A 23482-nucleotide genomic window follows, 5' to 3' on the forward strand; every position below is an offset into this window, starting at 1 on the left:
GGTAATTTTGGGCACTTTTTTTTCAAACAAGCTCTAAACCATTGGATTCCCCAGGAAAAATGCGTCTAGAACCAACTTCAAACTTAATGAACACCATTTCCTTAAAGAACGGGATTCTGAGCCCGAATATCAGTTCAAATATTAGTATTCTATATTAATTAAATAGTCGGCGGTCCTAAAATTCGCTCCAGCTGCATCATCAGTGCGCCACGCCTTTGCTTTGACAGGCTTACGATCGGCTTCCCAATATGGCCGCCAGACTATTTCCGGTGGCTTCACGGCGGCTAATGCTGCGAGGTGGCCAATTGGCTCTCCATATTATATACCTCCGTGTTGGGGTCCCGTCTGGTGTCGTTTGATGGTGGACATTAACGATCCCACGGCGAAGGCGAGCTATCGCCGGCATCCTGAATAAATTACAAATTCCAAACCTTTAGCCGAACGTCAGTTCCTGGCCGACCGGTTCGTGAACGATTACGGCCGAGCTCTCCCGGCCAAACCCAAATAACATGGGAATAATTGAGGTGGTTAAAGAAGAGGAGGGACGTTCTTGCTGTGACACTCGCGTTCTACGAGGCCACGTCATCGCGTTTTTCATGACGTCACGGGAGGAAGCTCTTCTCTGAGTTCAAACGCGGGAAATGTTTCGGTGTTTGTACGTTTCTCAAACTTCATCACCAGGAGAGGTAACGTGTGTGTTCGTCATGGGGTCGAGTGATAATGAAGTTATTACTATTAGTGATAAATGGACAATGATCGTGTTTGGGTTTTTCCGTCATGAAGGAGAGGGCCCCGTCGCGGTTGTTAGGCCCCGTCGCGGTTGTTAGGCCCCGTCGCGGTGGTTAGGCCCCGTCGCGGTGGTTAGGCCCCGTCGCGGTTGTTAGGCCCCGTCGCGGTGGTTAGGCCCCGTCGCGGTGGTTAGGCCCCGTCGCGGTTGTTAGGCCCCGTCGCGGTGGTTAGGCCCCGTCGCGGTGGTTCGGCCCCGTCGCGGTGGTTCGGCCCCGTCGCGGTTGTTAGGCCCCGTCGCGGTTGTTAGGCCCCGTCGCGGTTGTTCGGCCCCGTCGCGGTGGTTCGGCCCCGTCGCGGTGGTTCGGCCCCGTCGCGGTGGTTAGGCCCCGTCGCGGTTGTTAGGCCCCGTCGCGGTGGTTAGGCCCCGTCGCGGTTGTTAGGCCCCGTCGCGGTTGTTAGGCCCCGTCGCGGTTGTTAGGCCCCGTCGCGGTGGTTAGGCCCCGTCGCGGTGGTTAGGCCCCGTCGCTGTGGTTCGGCCCCGTCGCTGTGGTTCGGCCCCGTCGCTGTGGTTCGGCCCCGTCGCTGTGGTTCGGCCCCGTCGCTGTGGTTCGGCCCCGTCGCTGTGGTTCGGCCCCGTCGCTGTGGTTCGGCCCCGTCGCTGTGGTTCGGCCCCGTCACGTGTTCTCTGTGCGAGTAACCAATGGACACCTGGTAGCTGTGTTGGTCACGTGTTCTCTGTGCGAGTAACCAATGGACACCTGGTAGCTGTGTTGGTCACGTGTTCTCTGTGCGAGTAACCAATGGACACCTGGTAGCTGTGTTGGTCACGTGCTTCCTGGGAGGGTAAACAAGGTACAGCTGGTAGTTGTGTTGGTCACGTGCTTCCTGGGTGGGTAAACAAGGTACAGCTGGTAGCTGTGTTGGTCACATGCTCTCTGTGCGAGTAACCAATGGACACCTGGTAGCTGTGTTGGTCATGTGTTCTCTGTGCGAGTAACCAATGGACAGCTGGTAGCTGTGTTGGTCACGTGCTTCCTGGGTGGGTAAACAAGGTACAGCTGGTAGCTGTGTTGGTCACGTGTTCTCTTTGCGATTAACCATTGGACAGCTGGTAGCTGTGTTGGTCACGTGCTTCCTGGGTGGGTAAACAAGGTACAGCTGGTAGCTGTGTTGGTCACCTGTTCTCTGTGCGAGTAACCATTGGACAGCTGGTAGTTGTGTTGGTCATGTGCTCTATGTGCGAGTAACGAATGGACAGCTGGTAGGTGTGTTGGTCATGTGCTTCCTGGGTGAGTAAACAAGGTACAGCTGGTAGTTGTGTTGGTCATGTGCTCTCTGTGCGAGTAACCAATGGACAGCTGGTAGCTGTGTTGGTCATGTGCTCTCTGTGCGAGTAACCAATGGACAGCTGGTAGGTGTGTTGGTCATGTGCTCTCTGTGCGAGTAACCAATGGACAGCTGGTAGTTGTGTTGGTCACGTGTTCTCTGTGCGAGTAACAAATGGACAGCTGGTAGGTGTGTTGGTCACGTGCTCTCTGTGCGAGTAACCAATGGACAGCTGGTAGGTGTGTTGGTCATGTGCTCTCTGTGCGAGTAACCAATGGACAGCTGGTAGTTGTGTTGGTCACGTGTTCTCTGTGCGAGTAAACCAATGGACACCTGGTAGCTGTGTTGGTCACGTGTTCTCTGTGCTTGTAACCAATGGACACCTGGTAGCTGTGTTGGTCACGTGTTCTCTGTGCTAGTAACCAATGGACACGCTGGTAGCTGTGTTGGTCACGTGGTCTCTGTGCGAGTAACCAATGGACACCTGGTAGCTGTGTTGGTCACGTGTTCTCTGTGCGAGTAACCATTGGACAGCTGGTAGTTGTTGGTCAAGTGTTCTCTGTGCGAGTAACCAATGGACACCTGGTAGCTGTGTTGGTCACCTGTTCTCTGTGCGAGTAACCATTGGACAGCTGGTAGTTGTGTTGGTCACGTGTTCTCTGTGCGAGTAACCAATGGACAGCTGGTAGCTGTGTTGGTCACGTGCTTCCTGGGTGAGTAAACAAGGTACAGCTGGTAGTTGTGTTGGTCATGTGCTCTCTGTGCGAGAACCAATGGACAGCTGGTAGTTGTGTTGGTCACGTGTTCTCTGTGCGAGTAACAAATGGACAGCTGGTAGGTGTGTTGGTCACATGTTCGCTGTGCGAGTAACCAATGGACAGATGGTAGTTCTGTTGGTCACGTGCTTCCTGTGTGGGTAAACAAGGTACAGCTGGTAGTTGTGTTGATCATGTGCTCTCTGTGCGAGTAACCAATGGACAGCTGGTAGTTGTGTTGGTCACGTGTTCTCTGTGCGAGTAACCAATGGGCAGCTGGTTGTTGTTTGTAACGTGATTTCCATTTTCCCCCAGCCTGAGTGTTTGCTTCTGTATCCTTCTTATCCACCCCTTTGCGTCCCACTGCCCCTCATTTCTCCCCACATCCCTTATTTGTCCAAGACTGGAGACTGCTCCTCCGATTCCATAGAGAGAAACACATCAGTCCGAGCCATCCAGTCTCAGAGAGAACGTTTCATCCTTCCAAAAACGAAAACAAATATTATTTCATGCAAAGTCTCGGCTCATGGAAGAGCTAGACCCCAGAACGAAGAATGAAGGTGCGACAGAATAAGAGACAGCAAAATGAGAGGTTGAAACACCAAAACCAGGGCCGAGGGACGAACTATAGGAGACGGACAAACAAATGTGAAACGAAATGAAATAGAGGGAGACGGACAAACAAATGTGAAACGAAATGAAATAGAGGGAGACGGATAAACAAGGGATGTGGATAACGATAAGTGGCAAGGGAGAATGCAAGGTGTGGACAAGATGGACCCCAAAGCACAATTTGGGGAATGGGGTTGAGGTGGTTTAACGTGGGTAAAAGAGATCATGTTTTTGGATTGAGGATGATCTGAAATGGTGGTGAGCAGCTGTCTCGAAAAGCCTGGTGTTGGGTTAACGGTTAAGATGGCTGCCTTGAGATCTTCGGGTCCTGAGTTTGAGCTCATGTCATCCTTGTGAGGTCGGCAAAATGAGTAAGAGATGATTGGTTATGGAGGGCATTGCATCAACCCCACAGACATGTACCCAGAAAATGATGCATCCATCCACAAGCTGCACGCAAGCCACCAGCTGTGTTGAAGACCTGGAGGGAAGAATGATATTGAAGAGGATGTGGAAGTTGATTCCACAGGAGCGAAAAAGAGTAATAAACGAGTGGACATGAGCAGTGATTCCAGATCGAGGTAGTTTCCCCAGAAAGTGGTTGATGGCGGACTGCATGAGCCCTGCTGAAACCTGAGGGAGACAAAGCACAAAGATGGCAGATGGTGCAAGACCAGAAAGGAGGGTGAAGAAGACATTAAGTCTGATGGTTCAGTGAAAAGGTTAATTTGTTGTACGAGGATTGTGTTTGGAGAAAAGTTTGATGTTTTTTAAGTGTCGGGAGGTCGTCAAGCAGGTTGTGCAGAAATCACATTTGATTGTTCAAAGGCATGATGAAAATTTTAAAGGGAAAATAATGCGACAAAGATACAATGTACAATTCACATGGATTTGAACCTGTGATTTGCAGATTCATGAAAAGGAACACCAAACAGGACAATGTTTTCCCTGTATTTGTATTTTGTACCTTTTTCGACACTATTACGTATGACATTTACCAGTACTTTTGCTACATTTGATCATTTAATTACTCAAAAAGACCCTTGGATTGGATGTTTCAAATACTTTAACACTCACATCAGTTATGTTATGAAGAGGAAAACACAGAGTTGGTACGCGAAGAGGAGAACAGGTAGGTGGCACACAAAGAGGAGAACAGGTAGGTGGCGCGCGAAGAGGAGAACAGGGAGGTTCGCGCGAAGAGGAGAACAGGGAGGTTCGCGCGAAGAGGAAAACAGGGAGGTGGCCCGCAAAGAGGAAAACAGGGAGGTGGCGCGAAGAGGAAAAGAGGGAGGTGGCGCGCGAACAGGAAAACGGGGAGGTGGCGCACGGACAGGAAAACGGGGAGGTGGCGCGTGGACAGGAAAACGGGGAGGTCGCGCACGGAACGGAAAACGGGCAGGTGGTGCACGGACAGGAAAACGGGGAGGTGGCGCGCGAACAGGAAAACGGGGCGGTGGCGCGCGAACAGGAAAACGGGGAGGTGGTGCGCGAACAAGAAAACGGGGAGGTGGCGCGCAAACAGGAAAACGGGGAGGTGGCGCGCGAACAGGAAAACGGGGAGGTGGCGCGCGAACAAGAAAACGGGGAGGTGGCGCGCGAACCGGAAAACGGGGAGGTGGCGCGCGAACAGGAAAACGGAGAGGTGGCGCGCGAACAGGAAAACGGGGAGGTGGCGCGCGAACAGGAAAACGGGGAGGTGGCGCGCGAACAGGAAAACGGGGAGGTGGCGCGTGAACAGGAAAACGGGTAGGTGGGGCGCGAAGGTGAAAATGGGGAGGTGGCACGCGAAGAGGAAAAGAGGGAGGTGGCGTGCGAAGAGGGTCCCAATGACACAATAATTCAATAACCTGACACTAATTCAGTCCATTAGACCCCCAAAGTGGACTGGATCCAAACGTTTGCATACATATTATTGGATTTCGTATTCACAGTTAAGAAGAAGAGCGCAATCATGACTTCAGTACTCAGCTGTGGCACCCAGTTTTGGACAACTTATTTTTTGAGTGCAGTATTAACAATTCCTTGATGAGAAAGTCTGTAAATTAATGATTTCCTAAGCTGTGTTTAAATGATTTCTCTGTCCTAAAACCAATAATAAGTTCAGAATTGTCGAAGTTTATCTCATCCTCGATCTTATTCAGGCTCAAACTCAACAGGTGCTTCAGAATTATAACCTTGATCATTTGTTTTAGGTTGAAAACAAATTGCATCCTCGACAACTCCACACAACCATTTGATGCACTGTTCAGGGTTATGAAAGTTGTTCTTGCTTTGTTTGCGATCGATGCAATGTGTAAATGGTCAGTTTCATTCCTCTGAAGGACCAATACTTACTTCAGGTCCACTGTCTCAAACAAGACTTGGCAAACTTACAATCCTCTCCATTGAGAAGGCCTCATCCTCTTCCTTGTCCTGAAAAACTTCATGAGATCTGTTGCTGAAAACAAGAAGACAAGTGTACGTCTGTTTTGATTCATCTGTGTTTGAAGTAAAGGAACAAACACACAGGAAAATAACATTTAGCCCATTATTCCACAATCGATGTCACCTGAGTTTTATATGGACAGGTTCATCGACATGTATCCACTGACGGGGTCGAGGTGTGAGGAGTGGTGGAAACCAACCTTGGGATAGGCACAGGGACAGCACTGGGGTGTTTGTAATGGGGGCGGTGGGCATGGAGGGTTGTTCTCCAAGGGTATTGGGGGTACTGTTTAATATTTGTTTTGTGATTATTCTCTTGTAATTTTTCTTTACCTGACAAACAGGTTTCATTTCTCTGCTCCGGACGAAATGGCATCGTCTTCTCACGTCAAAGATATTATGAATGAGCTCACATGTGCTGTATGTTTGCAACTATTTGAAGAGCCCATTACACTGACCTGTGGACACTCATTTTGTTGTTCCTGTTTCGAGAATTATTGGGAAAGCAAGGAAGAAGATGCTGAGTCCAAATTGTCATGAGGTTTTTCCTCAAAAACCGAAACTCAAAAAGAGTGTGATCCTTTCAGCCTTGGTAGAACAGATGAAGATGCGAGATGTTGAAGGTAGCCAGAAGGTTGAGAGTCAGGCTGAGTCAAAGGGTGGTGAAGGTGGTGAAGTGACCGAAAGCAGTAGAGTGAAAGTGGGAGGTTGTGAGAGTCACTGTGAGGTTTGTAATGAAGAGGCAGCCATGCGGTGCGTACCGTGTGAGATCCTTTGCTGTGAGAGACACGGAAAACCGCACAAACAGAAAGGTCACAGATTGGTGGAGCCGGGAGTGGATGTGGAGGAACCAAGATGCACCGAGCACGGGACCTCGATCCACTTCTACTGCAAGGATGACGACACCCTTGTGTGTCTGATGTGCACGGTTGAAAAACACAAGGACCATCAGGTTGTTCCTGTGGAGTTGGCTCATGCGGAATTCAAGGTATGTGAATCCATTACAAAGTGTTTATTACCTCTGCCGCCGAAGGTGGATGGAGGTTATGTTTTCACCCCTGTTTGTCTGTCTGTCTTGTTTGTTTGTTTGTTTGTTTGTCTGTGTGCTTGTAAACAAGATATCTAAGAAAGTTGTGGACGGATTCGGACGAAATTTGGCAGAGGGGTAGTGTATGTGATAAGGATGAAATGATAAGATTTTGATGAAGATCCGGATTCGGTTCTGGCTGGTATAATTTTTTAAGTGATTCTTCACCATTAGGAGATAGGGTCAAAAACTATTTTTAGCAAGACATCTCAAAAAGTTGTTGACGGGTTTGGACGAAACTTGGTGGACCGGTTGGTTTTGTGACAAGGAACAATCGATTCAATTTGGGTGAAGATCTGAACAGAGATTCAGACAGAATTATTTCATTTTTAAAAGTGATTCTTCACCATTGAGAGATCGGGCGAAAAGCGACATATGACATATTTTAAAAAGTTGTGGATGAGTTATGAATAAACTTGGTGGATGAGTTGGTTTGGTGACGAGAACAAGCCGATTAGATTTTGGTTCAGGTCTGAATCCAGATCCGGCCCATCAGTGGGATACAAAACATAAAGTGTTCAGCCTGGTGGAGGTATGCACTCGACCGAGTGCCGTCCTCGTTTTTTTTTACCAAGTTAATCCATTACAAATCCCTCGTCATTTTCAAAAGAGTTTGTTGTGGTATTAAAATTAAATATATTGTTGTGTTTATGGTGAAGGGATTTGTAGTTACAATGTTGGGACTGAACATTTGTGTTCATCTCGTTTATAGGACTTCGAGCATGTATTTAAGACACGTGGATAGTGTGAATTGTGGTGTGTATGACCTGTGCGAGAAATGGGCCTTGTCCATTTTAGGTGAGCGAAGTGAAGAATATCCTGTCACCTGATGTCTTGTGCTGAGGGGTGATTGTGATTTTTATTGTGACCCAAAGGGTGAACACATGCATGACCATTCATGACGACTTTACCGCAACAATGATTGGGATTGCTTGCGTATACCTGGAGGATTAAATAACTGGTAATTTTAATATTTCTAACCAACGTGGTTTTCGACTATGTTCAGAATAAGAAAACCTGCCAAATACCGCTCAGGCTAATTTGGTCATGTCGTCATTGAGAGGTTACCTGGGCGTATACACGTGACGAGAGTGACAGGACACTCCTAATATTGTATTATTCAAGTGAAAACATCACAAGTCCTGTGGATCTGAGTTAATGGACAAGGGAGCATTGCAGAAACATTTATTTACATATTTCTCCAAACTTGGTCACACATGAACAGTGAAACCCAAATTCTCTTAACCACATGATATCCTTAGTTACGTCACAGCTCAACAAAGAGAGAACATTTCCCACTCGTGTCATTGTAAATTCAGGGTAGCCTTTTCACCGTGTCGGACTCATTCCAGCATTCACATTTTAATTTGTATTCCCATTATTGATTTGTCCTGCATCAGTGTCAAGTGAAATAATATTTTTTACAATATTGAACTTGTCAACTACAATCAATGTGCTATTACCTGAAACTTTTGTGGAGAGAAAGAAAAAATGATTTGAAATCAAATATTTTATATTGATTGTGACCCTTTCATTGCACAATTTTGTTGTTGACTGAAGCTTTTTTTATTATGTGCAGGGAATTTTGGTTGCAAAGTATTCTCCCCTGATTGAATCAATAAAGCAACTTGGGTCCCAGATTGAGCAGGTGCAGCAGGAAGTTAAGGATACACAGGTAAGAGTAACTTTTGATTGGCTATCATCGTCATGAAATTAAAATACAATCTGGAAAATATTATGATTATGTTTTTATTCCATTAATTTGTTGTGAAACGTGATTGAGATTGACCATCAACAGTCAAAATGAATAAATATTGCAATCAAACAATGAGAAGATAATTCAGGGTGGGTGGAGATGATTGAAAATGACATTCCAGGTGATCACAGAAACATCACATTGAGATGTTTAAAAGAGATTCCCAATCCTTACTGTTTGTTCACACAGGAAGACGATTTCATGTTTTCTTGTTTTGTTTCAATTCACATTGAGATCCACACTTTCTGATTCATTAATTTCCAAATTTATTTTTCATGCCAATCTGGACTTTTTAAGTGTTTAAACCCCCAGTGGTTTGGTGGAACTGATCAGCATTCCAGCTGAGAATGTCTGAAAGTCCACTTCTATGTTTCTTTATAAAACGGATCCTTCAGTCAGTTTAATGACCCTTTAGAAATTTAGAGACATTTATTTTCTTCCAATACAAGTTTTTTCCCAAATGTTCCTTGGTAATTTTTAGTGAAACTTTGATTAAACAAAATTGTTTTTCCCAGCTATCAGGAAGAGGGAGCGAGGAAAGGATTGAGGCGGAGAGAAGCGAGATGTATCGAGCTGTGGATGAAAAAGTAAATTTAATGAAGAATTGGCTCAGTGAGAGACAGAGAGGGAAGCTTTCTCATCTGGAACACCAGAGGCAGAACTTGCAAAAGGAGGTGGATTCTCTCTGTGAAACAGCATCCACACTAAAGGCATCACTCGGGGAGCTGGCGTCTATTTCGTTTCTGGAGGTGAGGCTTATTACAAACATTAGAAAAAGGAGAGAACGCTTAACAGTTTAATTCCAGCAGGATTTGATCCGTTTTTCAGCAAACCAATTTTGAGCCTTTAGTTTTAATTTGAGAGACACACACACACACACACACACACACACACACACACACACACACACACACACACACACACACACACACACACACACACACACACACACACACTTCGTCGAGGCTAATCCTGAAAACATACCCATGTCCAAAGAACAAAATTAAAGCCATAAACCAACTTGCAATAGTATTCTAGGGCAGCTGTGGAATAATAAAATGGCCTCAATTGGAAATCAGTAAACTGGATTTCAACACAAGAAAACTCCTCACCATCCACAAAATGGTTTACAAAAATCGATGCATCCCAAGAATGTACCTGCCAAGACGAGAAGGAGGTAGCGGCCTGATGGAGCTCAACCACCAACGCAACCGAATCCTGCACAAAATGACAACTGCAGGATTGGCTGACGACGTAAAAACGTATTACCAAATCCAAATTTTCAAAGCAAACACGAAGACAACAAAGCAGATAAGGTATCCCTAATCCCCCTCCCAAATAATTTCCATAGACAGGTGCGAATGGAAAATGTCACTGAAGAAACTGAAATGAGTGCAGCCTCAACAATTGCAAAAATGAAGAAAGAAAAATATAAAACGAAATATCAACAGATATACACTGACAACTGGGAAAACGATAAAACAGCAGGAACGTATAAAAAAAAAGTGTTGGACAGATTGGGAGAATATAAAGAAACTCTTTGGAATGGATAAAAAGAGGTCAGCTCAACTGGGATGAACAACGAATCATTGCAAATGCCAAAAGCAAGGATACTACACCAATAGTTTTATGAAAATGGCGGGACTGAGTCAATCAGATAAGTGTATGTTCTTTCTGCAAGGTAGAAACAGAAAGTATGAGCCATCTCTTATCAAGATGTCAAAAAAACTCATGTCAGAGCAGCTGTGCACACAAAGGCATGATAAAGTATGTCGAGTAATCCACTGACAAATCTGCAAAAGTCTCAATATCCCAGTTCAAGAAAACTCATGGAAACATGAACCAAAAGCAATCACTGAAAACGAGTAAGTCATGCTCACGTATGACCGAATGATTCCATCAAGTGTGAGCATGGAAAATAAAACATTGCGACTGCGATATGGTACTGAGCGACAAAAAAGAAAAGAAGGCATTGCTAATTGAGGTGTCAGTCTCCAGCGATTTCACACGAATCGATGCAGAAATCAAGAAAATGACGAAATATCAAACCCCTCAAAAATGAGGTGAAAAGATCCTGGAAGCTGAAGAGTTTCGAAATTGTACGAGTGATAATTGGAGACACAGGAATGATAAAAAGAACCTTGCAGAGATCTAAAAAACAATACCGAGGAATATTACAACAAACTAACTGCAGTTTGAAGCTGTCCGAGGCTTGGTGACTATCCTCAAAGGAGCCAGGAACAAAACTTTGAGAATAAGAAAACTTCACAAACTTCTCCATGAATCATGGTCCCTTGCTGAAACGAAAGTGGATATTTTGAGATCTGGCGGGACTCCGTTCCACCTTCTGAAAAACATATATGGAGATAACAACTCACGACACTTCATCAAAATCCTTTCGAGTTTTTGGATGCTTCAGGCAATGCACCACTCATCTCCCAACCCAAACTACTACTTTTATCCAAATGTAAAAAAAAAAAAAAATGTTGCCCACTGAAAATGTTCATTACCTGAAGTTTCCTATCGCATGTGCATGTACCATACATGATCAATATGTCATTGAATACCGATTACACTGACACTTTTGATTGAAGTCTAACAATTACCATCACAATGTGTATTGACATTGAAACTACTTCAACACGAACTATCACATCGATCTGTATTGTTCGGTGTCGACATTGAGGTGCTGCAGCGAGTGCACTGGTAACCCGGAGGGTGTTGCAGCAGAAAATAAAGAAACTGATGTGCCCTTGGTATTGTTTTATGGGTCAAAACAACACATAACAGGAGATGAGAAGGGTAACTTTATAATAAATATTTGTCAATTCCTCCATTCTACCTTCAACCCATCTCACCCATTTATCCAATCTCACCCCTCCCCTCCAAATCCTCCCCATCACCCCTCCCCTCCAAATCTTCCCCATCACCCCTCCCCTACAAATCTTCCCCATCACCCATCCCTTTCAAATATTTCCACTTGCCCCTCCCCTCCAAATCCTCCCCATCACCCATCCCTTTCAAATCTCCCCCCTTGCCCCTCCCCTCAAAGACTCACCCCTCACCCCTCCCCTCCAAATCTCCCCCCTCACCCCTCCTCTCCAAATCTCCCCCATCTCCCATCCCTTTCAAATCCTCCCCTTGTCCCTTCCCTCCTAAACGCCCGCGAACTCCTCCACTCATAAACTCCCCCATCGCCCCTCCCCTTCAAATCACCCCACCCTCATTTCTTCTCCATTTCCCGCCCTCTCACCCCTCCTCCTCCTCAAAGCGTCCTCCCCGCTTCTTCCCCCTTCCAACTCTCACCTCCATCTCCCCCAACCTTCTGCCTCACTCTTCCCCCTCCTCAAATAACACCTCACTGTGCCAATCACCATCAAACCTTTTGTCTGCCCCATCCTTCCCTTTCTCCGAGCTATTCTGAAATCTCTGACACACCTCCAACAGCTCTCCCCTCCTCTTCTTCCTCTTCCACATCTTACCCTATCCCTCCCCCCCCCCCCCCTGTTCTGTATCCGATGCCGCCCCCCCCCTTCCTCTTCATTAACGGTATGGACCTCAAACATCCGGGGCCTTCCTTCAAACTTAACTGATCTCTCCATACAGGTTGCTTCTGACAAACCAGACGTGATCTGCTTAACAGAAACTTTCCTCCTTCATGATGTCTCTGATTCCTTAGTATCTCTCCCGGGTTACTCCCTCCTCCGGTATGATAGACCTGAGCCTCGTCCTGGAGGTGGGGTTGCTATCTTTATCAAAAACTCTCTTCCTCAGTCGCCCTGCACTGCCCTCTCTCCACTTCACCCCCAGGAATACCTCTGGCTACGGCTTCCCCTTCGCTGCCACTTCTTGTTCATATGTGTGTTGCACCGTCCACCAAACAGTGATGACTCCATCTACATCTCGTTGTCTGATAATATGGACCAACTTCTATCTACTCATCCCAACTCTCTTTTCCTCATCTGTGGTGATTTCAATTGTCACCATGCCAGTTGGCTGGGTGTGGGTACCTCTCTCACCAGCCATGGCTCCTCAGCAAAGGACTTCTGCGACTCACTGGGACTGACACAATCTGTCAATTTCCCGACCCGGATCTCAGTCAACGGAGCATCTTCTCTGCTGGACTTGGTGATGACTAACTTCCCTGAAAATGTCTGCTGCGCTTCTTCTGCTCCAATCGGCTCATCTGATCATGTGCTTGTTAAAGTGGACATCTCTCTGACCATTCTCAGGGAGCCTCCTCAGCGGCGACGAGTCTGGCATTTCACTCAGGCCAACTGGCTCGGTCTTCAAGCAGCCATCAATCATCTGGACTGGTCTCCCATCTCCACCACCTCTGACATCAACTCATCCTGGGAATTCTTCCAAAGTAAATTGCTCTCTCTCTCATGCACAGATTTATCCCATCTCGTCTTCAGCTGTCATACCCTTCCTCCCGTCCATGGTACACGGAATCTTGTGGTGAGGCTGTTGCCCAGAAACAACTTGCCTTCGTCTCCTGGAAAGCAAATCCAACGGAAGGAAATCTCATTTCCTTTCACAAAGCCCGAAACAAGTGTGTGTCCACCCTCAGGAGAACCAGGAAACAATATCTCACCGTTCTCAAGACCGAACTCTCTTATCTGTCTTCCACTTCCAAATCCTGGTGGCGTCTGGTCAAATCTGTTTCTGGTGGTTTATGTCCCCCGTCGCACTGCAGAGCGAAAGGGGGACTATGGTTTTCAAATTTGGTGTGTGGCTGCAACCCACTTCAAAATCCAAGATGGCCACCGCCATGTATGCCTGAACCTTGTGAGCTGAATATCTTGAAAAATAAGTGAAGTACCAACTTCTAATCTGGTGTGTGGGTGTATCTAGGCACAAGGAAGAACGCTATTGAAAATTGGGTTGCCACGTCAAAATCCAAGATGGCTACCGCCATGTGTGTCTGAACATTGAGAGTGAAATATCTTGAAAAATAAGCGAAATAGCAACTTCTAATCTGGTGTGTGGGTGTATCTCGGAACAAGGAAGAACGCTATTGAAAATTGGGTCGCCACGTCAAAATCCGAGATGGCCGCCGCCATGTATGTCTGAACCTTGTGAGCGAAATATCTTGAAAAATAAGCGAAGTACCAACTTCTAATCTGGTGTGTGGGTGTATCGAGGCATAAGGAAGAACGCTATTGAAAATTGGGTCGCCACGTCAAAATCCAAGATGCCCACCTTGCGCCTTCCACTTTGTCAACTCGCATCACTTTACCGACGGGGGACCTTGGTGTAATGCTTGCTCCACCTCCATCCCCTCCCTTTCCTCAAATGGCTGCACAGCTGACTCTGCGCGTGAAAAAGCTGAATGCCTCAACTCTGTGTTTGCTTCTAAATCTTGTGTCCCAAACCCATCCCTCTCTGTACCCAGTCGTACCCAGCTGCTCCTGGACTCCGTGTCCTTTCCTCCTGACAAGGTGGAAAAGTTTCTGTCAACCCTCGACTCTGATTCTGCAACTGGACCTGACGGCATCAGCCCACGGGTCCTAAAATCCTGTTCTCCCACTCTTTCACTCCCTCTCTCTGTTCTCTTCACCCTCTCTTTTGCTCAAGATCAACTGCCATCTGCTTGGAAATCAGCCAAAATCACTGCTTTGCACAAAAAAGGTGCAAAAACAGATCCTAGCAACTACAGACCAATCAGCCTTCTCCCAATTAATCAGCAAAGTCATGGAATCCATCATTGCTTCGGATATGAAATCTTTCCTCTTCTCCAATGGCTTGATCTCTGATCATCAATTTGGTTTCAGACCAGGTCACTCTACTCTGGACATGCTGCTTCTGCTGTCTCAACAATGGATGGAGGTCCTCAATGCCAAACAGGAAATTAAAGCTGTCTCCCTCGACATATCACGTGCCTTCGATACGGTCTGGCACCCCGCTCTGCTCACCAAACTCTCCTCCTTTGGTATGCATGGAAATCTCCATGCATGGCTGGCGGACGTTCTCTCTAGTCAAAGTCAATGTGTGGCCCTGAATGGGTTTCTCTCATGTCCTCTTCCTGTTCAGGCTGGAGTTCCCCAAGGCAGTGTTCTGGGCCCTGTGCTTTTTCTGGTCTTCATCAATGATCTCTCTGACTCTCTTGAAAATCCTCTTTATCTCTTTGCTGCTGACTCCACTCTCTGCCGCTCCATTCCTCATCCCTCAGATCGGCAGTCTGCAGCCTCCTCACTCTCTGCAGACCTGGACAAAATCACAGACTGGGCAAACAAGTGGAACATGTCTTTCAATCCTGAAAAATCTCACTCTCTTACGATGTCTCTCCGAAAAGAGCGACTGGACAACCGTCCCATCTACTATCTGAATAATCCTCTCCAAGAAGTTCTGTCACTCAAACTTTTGGGTCTCACTATCTGCCATGATCTTTCCTGGGAAAACCACATTTCCAAGCTGGCCTCCAAAGCCAGTCGCCGACTGGGCATCCTCCGTCGTGCGAAGTCCTTCCTTGGCACACCTGAGCTCCTCACCACATACAAGGCTTTCATCCGCAGCTCAATGGAGTACTGCTCTCCACTCTGGGCTGGTGCTCCTGCCTCACACCTAGCTCGTCCACGCTGTTGAAACCAAAGCGTTCAGAATCATTGGAATCTCCCGCGATGACGCTATCTCCGAGGGCCTTTCACTTACTCACCGCAGGCAGGTTTGTGGTCTTTCCGTCTTCTACCGACTCCTCTCCGGCCTTGCATCCCCAGCTCTCTCTGGGCTCTGTCCCCCAAATATTCCTACAGGTCACACAAGATCTGCCTGCAACCCTTTTATGGTTAAACTGCCAAAATCAAGACTCTCTGCTCACCTTCACTCCTTCATTCCTCTTTTCTCCCGCCTCTGGAACAAACTCCCTCACTCTCTTCAATCCCACTCCTCCCTCCAGGTCTTTAAAACGGCTGTTCACCACCATCTCTTATCTTCCCCAATCCAAAACCTTGATCTTTTCTACCCCCGCTAATTTCACCCCAAATCCACTTTTTTGAGGTGCCGACTTCTTTCCTGGAAGTCCTTGGTGCCTTTGCGTTTTATACCTATCCTGCCTCCACCCAGGCCCTCTCCCTCCCACACATCTCCCGATGTCCCTGCTCTCAAATGTTGTGTTTGTGTGCTTCCTCCCCTTCTCTCCCCATCTTGTCGACCGCTCCCCTTTTTATATACTTTGCTTGTTTTATTTGATTTGTTTGTTTGATTTGTTTGTTTGACGTTTGACGGATCACCTTCGGCTATTTTCATATATATATATATATGCATGTAGATAGATAAAGGTGATATAATACAACAAATACCATGAAACATTTACATTTTGTAGTCCATTGTATAATTTAAATAAACATAAATGCAAATTTCGCATGTGGAAAAAGTAAGTACACCCCTACATTTAGCACTACTTCAAATGCCTAAAATTAGAATCAGTTGCACCAGCTCAGGTGCAAATGATTAGAACATCGTTAGAGAGGATCTTGGAGGAACCTGTCTAATTTGAACCGGACATTTAGTTTGGTTTGCTCTTTGTTGTTGAAGTGTGCGGGGTCACCATGCCTAGATGAAAAGAGCTCTCTGAGGCCTTCAGAAAGAAGGTTGTAGATGCCTACGAGTCTGGGAAGGGATTTAAAAAGATCTTCAAACAATTTGAAATCAATCGTTCGACGGTCCGGAAGATCATCTACAAGTGGAGAAGATTCCAAGCAACTGCCAACTTGTACAGGCCAGGCCGCCCTACCAAGTTCAGCCTGAGAGCAGATTGCAAGACGCTGAAAGAAGTCTATAAGAACCCCACAATGTCATCATGGGACCTACAGGTAGCTCTTGCTACAGGCTCTTGTACATCGCTCTTGCTGGTACCTACAGGTAGCTTGCTTGTTGATGTCAAAGTGCACCAGTCTACCATTCGAAAGAGGCTGCACAAATTTGATCTACATGGGAGGTGTGCCAGGAGGAAACCTTTGCTGTCCAGAAAGAACATCAGGGCAAGACTAAAGTTTGCCGATGAACACCTAGGCAAAGACCAGCGCTTCTGGAACAATGTGCTCGGGGCAGATGAGTCAAAGGTCGAGCTATTTGGCCACAGTACCAGAAGACATGTTTGGCAAAAACCAAAGACAGCATTTGACCACAAGAACCTGATACCAACTGTAAAGCATGGTTGTGGAAATATTATGGTTTGGGGCAGCTTTGCTGCATCAGGGCCTGGGCAGCTCACCATCATAGAATCCACTATGAATTCTTCATTGTACCAAAGGGTGCTTGAGGATAATGTGAGGCCATCTGTCGGAAAGTTGAAGCTCAACCGAAGGTGGACCTTGCACATGACAATGACCCTAAACATACCAGTAAATCCACCAAGGAATGGCTGAAAAGAAAGAAATGGAGGGTTCTGGAATGGCCAATTCAAAGCCCGGATCTAAATCCCATCGAGATGTTGTGGGGGGATTTGAAACGAGCTGTGCATGCAAGAAACCCCTCAAACATCGCACAGCTGAAAGAATTCTGCATGGAGGAGTGGGCAAAAATTTCTCCCAGTAGATGTCAGAGACTGGTAGACAGTAATAAGAAATGCCTACTTGAGGTTGTTTCTGCCAAAGGGGGCAATACCACCTATAAGAGCCAAGGGTGTACTTATTTTTCCACATGCGAAATTTGCATTTATGTTTATTTAAATTATACAATGGACTACCAAATGTAAATGTTTCATGGTATTTGTTATATTATATCACCTTTATCTAGCAATATTGTTGAAATGAAGATCAAATAGCTGTATGTTGAAAAAGTCAAAACTTTACATGGGGTGTGTGTGTGTGTGTGTGTGTGTGTGTGTGTGTGTGTGTGTGTGTGTGTGTGTGTGTGTGTGTGTGTGTGTGCGTGCGTGCGTGCGTGCGTGTTTGTGCGTGCGTGAGCGCCTGATTGCGAATCCTGGATCAAACCGTCGGTCCGCTTGCCGAAGTCAGAGTCGAGGGGCCCAGACGTTGAATTCACAACAAAGTGGGTTTATTTAGCAACCAGGTTAGCACGGCCATGGAGAACTCTGAACAGAGCGGTCAGTACCCAAGACTGGGGGGAATGGCTCTGAGGCAAAATTGTGGTGTGCATGCATATGCACAATTTTTACATCAGATAACACAGTCATATAATGTTTCAAGTTCCAGATGGCAGAGTAGGGGAAAGAGAAAGACAAAGGCAGTCAGAGCTGTTGACGACCTTGAGAGGTTTAAGAGCCGGCTGTTTGCCCGGAGAAGGCTTCCCATGAGCCCAATTCAACAAACGTTGAGTGAATCCAGGTTGGAGAAAAGTCGTGCTTCGAGATAACACGGAGCCTACAAATAATAGATTGCCTTTTCCCAGCGAGCGGTTTCACACTTAGCGGGCTTCACACTTATCGGGCGCTGTGAGTAATCGAAGAGAAATGCCCTTTGTCACGAAGAGAGAGAGGTCACCCTGAGTTTAACTGGTGAATGCCATATGTCGTATTCCCATATCTGGATTCCCTTCCCAAGTTGATTATGGAAGTTAAATTATTTTAAAGTCCCTGCAAGTTACGATTACATAGGGATCACAGCAAGTGAACGAGTTTACTACGAGTTATAGCCGGCGAAGCCGGTGTTGTGAATAAACGCGAACGTATTATGTCGAAAACCAGATTATGCTGTATCCCTTGGCTTGAGAATTCCGAAGCTCAATGGAGGCCGCCATCTTGCGGATGCGGAAGTATGCATAACAAATTGAAAAATGTTCAATAGGAGTTTCTTTCACCCATCTTTGTTTGATTCACAATCTTATGCACCTCTAATTTCTAATTAAAATACTTTAAGACCAACCTCGGCCCGCACGGGCCTGGTTATCTTCAACGAAAATCGTCACCAAACACCGGAGCCAATGAGATTCGAGCATTTGAAAAAATATTTCTAAAACCAAATCACGCAATGGAGGCCGCCATCGACCGGATGCGGAAGTTTGCATAAAACAATTGCGAAAAGTTCAATAGGAGTTTGTTTCACCCGTCTTTGTTTGATTCACAATCTAATGCACCTCCAATTTGTAATTAAAATACGTTAAAACCAACCTCGTTATCTTCAACGAAAATAGTCACCAAACACCGGAACCAATGAGATTCGAGCATTTGAAAAATAATTTTAAAAAGCTTATTATGCGTTTTGGACGCTGAAAACGGCGTCAAATATTATAAAATTGACGAATAATTATTTTTTAGAAATCTCGCGGCCATATGGGATAGTTTTTCATGGCCAGAAATACGGTATAAGCGGTTTACATAAAGAAAGAAAGCTCGGTTTGAGTAACGACAGTCACACATTGCCGTTGAAACGGCGCTATCGTCTGATCTGTCGTCACTGATCTTACTGCAAGCTAACTTCTTCTGCTGGAGGAAGCCGCAGTGCCCGGAGAGAACCAGCCCTGACAGCGACTGAAGTTAGAAGACGACACACACACTGTGAAAACGTATGTTAAGCCCAGTTAAAATTTCTTTAAATAGGCCTTAAGCTAGCACATCGTATAGTTACTTCCTTCAGCTTCTTGTGACATTTATTGCATGTAGGTATTGGGGAGGACTGTCTGCTCTTCTCTTTTACCAAGTCTTACCAGGTACGGTACCAACACCGACCTACTATCAACTACCTAACCTACTGATGCCATCGTGATGGGTAAAATAGTGGCAAGAGGCTTTGGCTTCGCCGGCTCATTGCGGCTTTGCAGTCGGGTACTAGTAGTTTTGAAAATGATAAACGAATGATGCCATAGTTATAAGCGAAGGAGAGGATGCGAGCATATCGGGCCGAGTCCCGACATATATGTATATGTATATGTCCTGTATATATGGCTTCCGGTTGGTTTCATGGTTACGATTTAGTGCAATGAGTGGGCACTCGTGTCTATGGTGCAGTGCCAAAAGAGCAAAAGGATATATCACATAGCGTAAGACATACAAGGGATAATTTATCCTTATCCCCCAAGCGAGTTAACATGCCCCGCTGCCTCTTGACGGGGACGAAGATTCACCTTACTCCGACATTCGGCTAAACAGAACTTATAACATGGTGATGGTTCTTGCCCGACATCCGGAGCATGATACCTACACAAATCTACCTCACTCTACATATTACTACCCCACAAACATAACACACCCCCCCCTCCCCCCCCCCCCCCTCCACCGGATCTGTAGCCCCTACAAGGTTCATTGCAGGTGCTACCATCCCAGTCTTACCGCTTACAGACACACTTAATTAACCTATGAAATAAATCAGGAGGGCTGTGGGAAGTGAGCCGAAGCAACTTAGCTTTTCTCCTTACTGTTCTACCCCCTTAAGCAACCATGCAAATATGCACAATCATGCAATCCTTGGCTCCAACTCCTGGGGCAGGAAGAAAAACAACAACATGCAAACCTACCTTATCACCCTGCACCAGACCAACTTTCTATTATTTGTGTAAGTTATATACCTGCTATTATTTGATTATTTTTTTAAAGCAACAACCAGACGCAAGTAACAAACCTTTGGTGATTGAGGTGATTATACTGTCTATTGATTGGACTGCTCTCCATAATGGAAACCTCAAGTTTTCACTTGAAGTGCATTTATTTCTGGTATTTGAATTTTGGGACATTCTGTGCAAGCCTGTTTGTTGAAAAGTTTCAGATACCTTCAAGAAAATAAATCAGAAACTTTCATTTTTGTTCAACTCACATGTCCTTGGTGTTCCATGGCTCATGCCCACCCATATAAAAAGGGCTCAGCAGTTTAAGTGTCAAAACCCCAGAGTACACTTGATGCAAACATTCACAAGAAAACTACTCGGATGTTTGTGGTATTGAAAGGATTTAAATTTGATTAAAACAGATTAACAGATCCAGATCGCTGATGCTGATCTTTGTTTATTTTCTACCTTTACAGGGTTACAAAGATTTACTGCACAGGTAAGACAACAGAGGTGTCCTTTTTTATAAATATTGTTTTTATATATATATATATATATATATATATATTTCTGAATGAATGAATGAATGATCGTTTTTTTTTAAAGGCCATTTTCCCCGCTAGAGCGGGGGTTGGCCTTGCGGGCCCCATGACAGTCATGGTTCCCTGTTTGAGGCAATGTTTTTATGGCCGGATGCCTTTCCTGACGCCAACCCTTGGTCGCCTCTTACGATGCGCAGGGATACGGTATACCTATTCTAAATCGGGGTACACACCGTGATCATTCATCCCAGCAAGCTGGTACTCAATTTGCCGACCTCGGAAGGATGACAGGCTGAGTCAGCCCCCCTGGCGTTGATTCAGCGAGTTATATACCTAGGGATCCTAGGGATTCGAACCTAGGATCCCAAGCCGGCACCCTTACCACTAAGCCAACACCAGGCTATATAGCCTATAAATATATATATATATACAGTGGTACCTCGGCTTACGAGTGCCCCAACGTACGAGTTTTTGGGGATACGAGCCGTCGCTCGGGCGGTTTGTTGCTTTGGGATACGAGCCGAGATCCGATGTACGAGCTCAAAAAATTTATTTTTTTGAATTTTCCGGTTGTGGCTTACGGTTCCGGTCACGTGGTTATCTTGCCGTGAAAGCATCTCTGCTTGGATATAAAACACGCAATCGTCGAAATACATGAGCGAGGAATCTCCTTGCTCCAGCCGGTGACGTCATCGGCGGGGATCCCCGCCTCCAGAGTGGCTGGTCACGTGACCGCCAAAGCGTGTCGCGCGCGCGGGTATAATGAGCTACACCTGTGGATCACGTGACCACGGAAGCACGCCTCGCTTGAGAGGCATGGCTTTCGGTTTGCGTTTTGCTTTATAAGGCGCGATAAATGGGCTTTTGAGTGTTAGCGGTTCATGGCGTTGACGGTTCATGACGGTTCATGACGGTTCATGGCGTTGACGGTCAAAAACCCATTACATCAATTTTACCAGGCACTGTACAGTAAGTACAGTGGACACCAAATGCACGGTGGAAGGCTAGAAGTAGAAGATCGTCCAAGACAAGTGAGAATAAGCCATACTTTGGAGATGACGTCATTCGCTGGTCCGATAACCAAAGATGTGGTATAAAAAACCAGGTGAGCTAACAATGCAGCAATGAAGGAATTCGGCCAAGGCACCGGCACACAACGACCTACCTACATCGAAAGACTCAATGCCAATGGTGACAGAAGCCAAGACGGCCGGCTTAAACACCGCCGAAAGACCACGGTGTACCAACTTACGATGCAGAACATCTTGCACTTAATATGATGACAACAGGTGCCATCCTCTGACGTACCATTACAGGTACAGGTACAGTACACGTGAGCACAGAGCAAAAGTTCACTGAAACCGAGATTAAGAAAAAAGAAAAAACACCTCGTGGTCCGTGCTCGATATCCGAGTTTCAATCTTTTCAAACACATGATGCTCTCGGTCACGGTATCTCCTGCGAGCTGCTTCTCCTTCAACCACACAAACAACAACTTCTCCATATCTTCATGGATAGAGGTCCGGAGCTTTGAAATAATCGTAACGCCCTTGGCTGGCGTTATAGCCTTTATGGACTCCTTCTGCTTCAAAATCGTACATATCGTAGAAGGAGTACGATCGTACTGCCTCGCCAAGTCGACAACACGCACACCTCACCTGGCATGCTCTTCTCCTCTGCTTAATAAAACCAGTTTATTTCTTTACATTCTCTTGTATTATGTACAGTATATACGAGGTCGTGCTTGTTTATACATTATTTGTTATTTATAAAGTACATTTTTGTTATTTAAAAGCACCTAACAAAAAAAATTGGTGTTTTTTTTTTGAGGCTGGAACGGATTAATAGCATTTCAATGCATTTGAATGGGAAAATTTGCTTTGACTTACGAGCGATTTGGCTTACGAGCTCCGTCACGGAACGGATTAAACTCGTAAGCCGAGGTACCACTGTATATATATATATATATATATATATATATATATATATATATATATATATATATATATATATATAATATATATATATATAATATTGTTACGGGACTGCGGCGAGGATGCTGTTTGCCGAGCGGATGGCCGCCGCGCCCGAACAGTTACCCCGACTAACCCGATTCCTGAACGTTGGCCGAATCGCGCCACAGATATTCAATGTGGAAAAGACGAAAGCGAAGGATATGAAGAAGAAGAAGACAGAAGTAGGGAATACGAATATAATTTATTTGCTATTTACAACCAAAAGTAACCAAGGAGAAGGAAGGATAATAAAATAATTTACAGAAGAAATCAAAGAGACACAGTGAAAATTACTAGCTTATCGAAACAGGCTTAATTAATACCCTGGACAGAACAAACAAAGACGGACTCACACGGGGAATTGCAGAGTCGATTGGCTGGAAGGAGGTGGGTGGCTGGAGGGGGAGGAAGGCACGGAGCTGGCTGGAGCTTGATCTCGCACGGGACGTCGGGCTGGACCCCGACGGCCGCCGATGCCACCGATCCTGTCGTGTGCGCGGGGTAACGGGTCGGAGCTGCTTGCTGGAGCCAACATTGCTGGTGGGGGGTCTGGCGTGACGGGTTCTCTCTCCCTCTCTCTCAAATTCCAGGACTCTCTTTTTGGCTTGTCTGTGATCTGATCCCCTCCCTCCTCGACTCTTCTGGGGGCGTCTTCCTCGGGTTATATAAGCCCCACCCTTGACCGTTTTGCGAACCTCCCCCAAACGGTGTCTCTCCGCCCTCTAAAGCCAACCCCTCATTCTGGGTTGGTCGGCAAGGGCTGGTTCACTCCTCCCCCTCTATGACGAGGT

The 23482-nt window shown here is 46.0% G+C and overlaps 1 protein-coding gene and 1 long non-coding RNA gene across 2 annotated transcripts in view; one reads left to right on the plus strand and one right to left on the minus strand.

The window, feature by feature from the left end:
- LOC144889560 (uncharacterized) overlaps positions 1–23482 on the minus strand; it is a 452052-nt gene that overhangs the window by 93087 nt on the left and 335483 nt on the right. The gene's annotated exons all lie outside the window — the stretch shown is intronic.
- On the plus strand, positions 585–20668 carry LOC137411463 (E3 ubiquitin-protein ligase Midline-1-like). The gene is made up of 5 exons (XM_078770247.1): positions 585–686; positions 6194–6837; positions 8516–8611; positions 9208–9441; positions 20611–20668. The coding sequence occupies exons 2-5, from the start codon at positions 6367–6369 to the stop codon at positions 20635–20637; spliced, it is 828 nt and encodes a 275-aa protein (XP_078626373.1). The 5' UTR covers positions 585–686; positions 6194–6366; the 3' UTR covers positions 20638–20668.

Source organism: Myxine glutinosa, chromosome 1 (genome assembly GCF_964187855.1).
Source record: "Myxine glutinosa chromosome 1, kmMyxGlut1.1, whole genome shotgun sequence".
NCBI classification, from domain to species: domain Eukaryota; kingdom Metazoa; phylum Chordata; class Myxini; order Myxiniformes; family Myxinidae; genus Myxine; species Myxine glutinosa.

Bases quoted from the DNA above. Each gene is read 5' to 3' on its own strand.
- LOC137411463 (XM_078770247.1), top strand. From the start codon at position 6,367: ATGCTGAGTCCAAATTGTCATGAGGTTTTTCCTCAAAAACCGAAACTC. The intron at 6,838-8,515 runs GTATGTGAATCC...TATTATGTGCAG, and splicing joins TGGCTCATGCGGAATTCAAG to GGAATTTTGGTTGCAAAGTA. The intron at 9,442-20,610 runs GTGAGGCTTATT...CTACCTTTACAG, and splicing joins CGTCTATTTCGTTTCTGGAG to GGTTACAAAGATTTACTGCA.